This window comes from Bolinopsis microptera, chromosome 7, assembly GCF_026151205.1.
Source record: "Bolinopsis microptera isolate Bmic1 chromosome 7, MBARI_Bmic_1.0, whole genome shotgun sequence".
NCBI lineage: Eukaryota > Metazoa > Ctenophora > Tentaculata > Lobata > Bolinopsidae > Bolinopsis > Bolinopsis microptera.
The window spans coordinates 11964119-11970286 of NC_087078.1; the positions used below are offsets into that span (position 1 = coordinate 11964119).

Sequence of the window (6168 nt, forward strand, 5' to 3'; positions counted from 1 at the left end):
CGCAGTAAACCTTTGCTAAAATAACGACATTATTCTAACGGTTATTTTACCTCACTTCCGACTTTAATTATACTACAACCCTGCTAAAAATGGCGAGGTTTCAACTCCATTTGCGAGCTGGGTTTGATTTCACCAGAGGGTCATTTTGAGGTCGATTTTCGGTGTTTTTTCTTCTATGTCCCCGTTGCCGGGGAAATTTCGTCAAGTTTAAATTATAGTATAGATAGATAAGATTAAAAACACGAGAAAAACCGTTATTACTAATACTTTCGAATTATTATAGAATGGTTAACAAACGATCAATATTTAACATTTAAAACTGCATTGAAAGCTTTAGACTGTCCCATTATTAAATTCCAAATGATGGGGATCCCAAACAATATACAATATTCAAGTTACGGTATTTTCGGTTTTGTCGCAATGTTTAATATATACTGAGTATTTACTAAATGTTATCACATAACGCATGCTACATATAAAGGTTTCTTCCATTATTCATTATTGGGTAAATGCGAATCTCAGTTTCAATATCACAGTCGACTTAAACGATCCTAACCACCGTAAAATCTTTGAAATTAAACTTATTGGATTTAAAAGTTGGTTAGGGAGATAATTTACTGATTAAAAATTTCTCTGATTATTATCTTTACCGACAAAAAAGCGTTCCGATCATTCACTTACTACGTAAGCCACCCTAGGAGAGGCTAGATGTATTACTTGTCTTACGGAGGGGGAAGGGTCTGAAATGGCCCATAAATGGATTACGTAACTTGTGAACGATCCTTAACGTTTGATAACTGATGCCCAATAAATATTCCGTGCACTACAAAAGTAATAAAAAGTCACATATCATCTTGAATGGGGCAGGAACCGAGAGTGCCCATTTTCCCACGGTTTGTCACATTTTGTCAATCTTGTCGTATATTGTCATATATTGTCGTATATTGTCATATATTGTCATATATTGTCAAATCTTGTCATATATTGTCATATTATATTGTCGTATATTGTAAAATCTTGTCGTTTATTGTCGAATCTTGTTACATCTTGTCATGTATTGTCGTATATTGTCGTATATTGTCGTATTATATTGTCAAATCTTGTCACATTTTGTCGTGAAATTGGGCACTTTCGGTTCCTGCCCTGAATCTGACATAGTGTTTTTTAAATTAAAAAATAGTACAGACAACAGAGTCACATGTTCTGAGTCAGCTGACGTTTAGCAGTCAACACATAGTCACACTCTGCCGATACGGCTACTTTCGTCTGTGTGAAGGTGGGGACCAAAATTTACCACTTTGTGTGTGCGGGAGACCACAATTTACCACTTTAAAATGCTCCTCTGGTTAGGGAAGACTGGGCTTGTTAAAAATCCGGAGTTGCCTACAGAAACCCTGAAATGGGACAAACCACTGGTTATTTTCCACGTAATATAATCGACGGTAACAGTGCAGCAACAGCGATTTAATAGGATTACAACGGAATTTATTACTGCAAGCTAATTATTTATTCGTTGTCGATCAAAATAATCTGTATCGCAAATAATGTAAAAGTAGAACTTACCGCTAGTAATAGAGAGGAGATGACGAAACATGGTCTTGTAAAGGTCGTAAACAAAGAAAGCAGTAATGTACCAAAATACCAGAGATCCCAGCAGTCTTCCGGGCGACTGATGTATTTGAGAGAAACTATTTCCCTCTTTGAATTCTCCTGAAATAATTATGTAAAATAAAAGATTTGCAATGTGAGATGTCAAGCAGTCAAGTGCACGGTTCTTGATGAAGAACGAAGACTTCATATTCATGAAGTTTTAAATGAACTATCGTCGCATTATCATCGCATTATCAAAAAGTCTCAGTATCTGAACAGTTAATCATTAAAACATAAGTCTAAGAGTAAATTACCGTTTTCTTTAAATCTGGTTATCATATCCTCTTTTTCCTGATACCGGTCGTACAGCCATGTCTGAAGCTCCAACTCTTCTGAAAAATATCAGTGTAAAATTCAGCTCTGAGATTCTCTAAGTTATGTGTGAAAAACTTGTGAACCTGGAACAGACCAGGAAACTGACAGTACCATTAACTCTACCTTAACTCTATTCCTGGGTCGTAATCTGTCTTTTTGACCTCAATTACCTACTAATGGTCCTATTTTCTTAAACCTGCTATAATTCTGGTATCTAGTTCCTTTCAGCTTGCTATTGTAGTATCTACTACGACTGGTAGTATCAACATGGATCCGATCTTGGTGACCCAGCTGCAGATAGCCTGGGGCACACTTTCCCTGCCTCTCGGTCTGGTGAGTAACGTGTTCGTCTTGTACGCAACAATTGCTCACAACGCCATCAGGTTGGATAAAGTCTCAGTTTGGATAATCAACAATTTAGCGGTTGTTGACATTGTGAACAGCTTGATTGTACTGCTCCCCAATCTACTGACTCAGTATTATAATGGTAGGTGGATGTTTGGGAGAGTCTCATGCTATGTTTACTCCTGTTTCCGGCTATCATTCTTCGCAGCCAACATATTCCTCATCATGGTCATGTCCCTTAATAAACTGATGAGATGTCTCTTCCCGCTCAGAAACTTGGACTCTAGTAGACTTCAGAGAATTGTTATTACGTTTGTGACCGTTTTTATTGGCCTAACACCTTCTGCGTGGAATGTATATGGCTTTATCGACGGTTTTTACTGGATAGACACCATAAACCACTTTGTTGGTTCCAGAAACGTCTGCAAAGCTATAATCTTGCCAGAAAAATTTGGAAAACTGAGAAAAGACATCATATTCATGCTGGCATTTACCCTGGATATCATACCATGTGTTGGACTAGTCATCATCAACTCAATCCTTATCATCTACGCCATCAAAAAGACAAACACAACAGTGAACAAACGCAACCTTATAATCGTGATAACGGTCACAGCAAGCATGCTCTTGTTCTTTGTCCCAGTATTCGTCACCATGGTCATTCCTCGTAAGATCAGCTGGGATATGTACGAGCTAGCCTGGTCAGTTACCTTCTCCTCACTGTGGAGCAACCCTGTTATCTACCTGGCAGTTAACCCTACCTTCAGGGAGTTCACCACCAACATGGTGTGCTTCTGGAGACCCAGGAGGGTCACACGAGAGTCACGTGTCTCTGTGTCACGTGTCTCAGTGTGCAATGTTGTGAGAAGTCAGATACGAGCTCAGAGTGTGGTAAATCTGTTTCAGAAGTCTTCAAGAGTGGGAGAGGACGGAGATACGGAGTTTACGGAGACAAGTTGATAGAATGTGTGGGTATAGACAGTTGAAGTGGACACTGTGCTTGCTGAGCTGACGCTGGTAAAAGTGCTATATGGACTATTCTAAAAGTTATGCTATTGATATTGTAGACTTTCTTAATAAAAAACTAGCAATTGTGTTTACTTATTCAGTGTTTTAATTGCTCCTAATTTCCAATACAGCTGGGCCGATAAAACATAATTCTACAAAAGAAATTGATGATACATTTTGGAAACATAAAATTATACGCGAAGAATTTTGTAACTCAATTTGTTCTGATAAAAAGATATGAGTCTCCCTGGACCCTGGCTGAAGCACAAACCTTTGGGAAGGTCGCACATCTTATAAGTCCTGAAATGAGCATACACCTCGGTGTCCAAATAGGATCCCATTAGTATATCTGTCATGCACAAATCTCTGGGTCCCTTGTAGAAGAGTGTCACGTCCACTATATCTTCTACTTGCTCTGGTATTGCTTTAACTTCTCCTCTGAACGCTCTGAAAAGATGTGAATTCTCAGGGATGGTAAAATAAAAACGGGAAAAAACTAAAAGATTTTAAACCAACCAACTCGCTGATCTGAGGATCACAAAATAGCAGATAAAATGAAACTAACTGAGTAATGGCAATGAAGGCGGTAGTTCTTGGAAGTACACAGTTATAAAGGACTGGCAGGTTGTTGCGAGCTGCCCAGTTACGGGCCCGCTCCCCTCGGTTCTTTAGGTAGCCCCCCTCCGGGAAAAATATCAACCATTTGAGCCCTGAGATTTTACAACATCAACTACATTTCTTTTTTAACCTGTGAGTGTTAAAAAGTGGTAAAATTTGAACTGACTTAAATAAAATGATATCCACAGAATCAAAGTTACTGAACATTCTCTGCACACGGTTGTTAGTTGTATTTAAAGTAATATTATTAGTTGAATCTAAAGTAGCATAAAGTAAGATAAAGTAAGTAAAATTACAAAATCCAGTTCAAAAAAGTGTTTGCCCACCTCTGTCGAAGTAAGTAGTGCTAAAATGCTGTTTAAGACGCTTGACAACGACTTCTTTATTTCCCTCTCTTGAAAAGAAATCATTGTGCCACTGAGAGGGAACACCTGGTAAAAGTAAGCACATTAATCAATTAATTAATTAATCAATAAAACAATAATTTCAGAAATTGATATATTTTATAACGCCAATACAAAGATATGGCGTGTAGCCAGATAAGTGACTCACCAAGTCACCAAATGACTGAAGTATAGTTACTATTATATAGTAGTCTATACTGTATAGTAGTCTGATAAATGACTTACCAAATGGGGTCCACTTAAACATCTCGTCTACAATCCACGTTGTGGTGTGAGCTAAACCAAAGTAGGCTCCTATACACATCATCATAGGAACATCTCCACTATCCTGTAACGTTTTTAAATTTATAAATACAATTCCATAAATATTCCTTAAAGATATCTGCTAGTAGTGTTTAAGAGTCTATCAGCATATAAAAACATCACAGTTATACTTTCAACAGATACACTTTTACTCTGGTTTGTGAACTGAAATATTGCCCTAACTTGGAATCATTCAAAGTTCGTCATATTACATATGTTGGGTATGTCGTTATCTCAAAATGTTAGTTAAAAAACAAGCGTGATATGTGTGATAATCACGCGACTATCATGTGTCAACTGACCTGGTGATTCACCATCATCATGGCACGCTTTCTGGTTATGGGCTCTAAATCTGATAACGTATCACTATATACTGAAATCAGATAATGTGTTATCAATTAATATCAATTAAATCAATTAACTCGTGTGGAAGGTAACAAGTGTACTGCACTTTCCAGATACATTAATATAAGGTGAATTTCATGTAAGAAAGTAGTAGTAGTTGTAGTAAGTAGTAGTAGTAGTACTTAGTTGTGAAGGTGATATCTTATTACACAGATGTAGCAAACTTCAAATCCTAAAAAGGAACTGTTTACTTACTTTTTAATTTGGGAAATAGTGTGAATACTGGTATGAAGGTTTCTCCCGCCTTGGAATGTAGGAAACACTCAATCGTAACATATAATGTAGGAGATATAAACCTGCAAGGAAAATAGCGATACAATAGAGTGGATGACTTTTTAACTGAGAACAGTACAAGTTTACCAACTTGTGCTGGTCGTGACTTCATGACCACCAGCAATATTTTCAAGGAACCCAGGGAAAAATTAAGTCGGGACCAAATAAATTTGAACGATAATGATAATATTTAAAAGTGTGAAAATGAGCGAAACTCACGAGGGTGCACTTACTTTAGAGGGTAGATAGGTATTAATGTGAGAGTGTGAAGGATACTGGCGAAGAAGATGTTGAACACGAAGAAAATGGCTCTGAGCCAGAAAAGAGGGGCGAGGAGTACTCGTAAAAGGGACATGTTGCTAAAGAGGGGGTTTTCTCGGGTTAGTAAATGCAAACTTTATCAATACTAAATGATGAATTTTCCCAATTTTTAATCGTTTTTAGAAAACTTTTGTGTATCAGGGAGCTGATTTATAACAAATAAATATGCAACAGAAAAACAAATCTTTGATATAATGACTCAAAAAGTGTACGTTAAAAGAAGAAAATATTCTGTTTGATAGACAGTGAAACCATACTTAAAATAACCGTGATACAACGACAGAGGATATCGTTTACAGCCAAGACTCAAGGAATTGGCTTGATAGCAAGCACAAGTGTGGGTCATTTCCTTGAAGTTCTATACCAACCAAGGTTAATATCTAAACTTCAAGTTTAGATAAGAAAGTTCGGATAAGAAGGTACAGAGAAAACAGGGAAACGAAGGAAAGGCCTCGAACGTTGTAGTGTGTAACAGGCACACAGACCTTCGATACGGGGAATCTTTTGCAATAAATGTCAAATAGAT

General features: G+C 37.3%; 1 protein-coding gene across 1 annotated transcript; it reads right to left on the bottom strand.

The window, feature by feature from the left end:
- Positions 1-264: 264 nt before the first annotated feature.
- Positions 265-5679, bottom strand: LOC134818503 (acyl-CoA:lysophosphatidylglycerol acyltransferase 1-like). Its single transcript, XM_063828091.1, has 10 exons — positions 5555-5679; positions 5244-5344; positions 4946-5016; positions 4566-4668; positions 4263-4367; positions 3884-4028; positions 3590-3765; positions 1905-1982; positions 1564-1710; positions 265-1394 (listed from the first exon to the last, which is right to left on the bottom strand). The coding sequence occupies exons 1-10, from the start codon at positions 5674-5676 to the stop codon at positions 1384-1386; spliced, it is 1059 nt and encodes a 352-aa protein (XP_063684161.1). The 5' UTR covers positions 5677-5679; the 3' UTR covers positions 265-1383.
- Between the last annotated feature and the right edge of the window lie 489 nt (positions 5680-6168).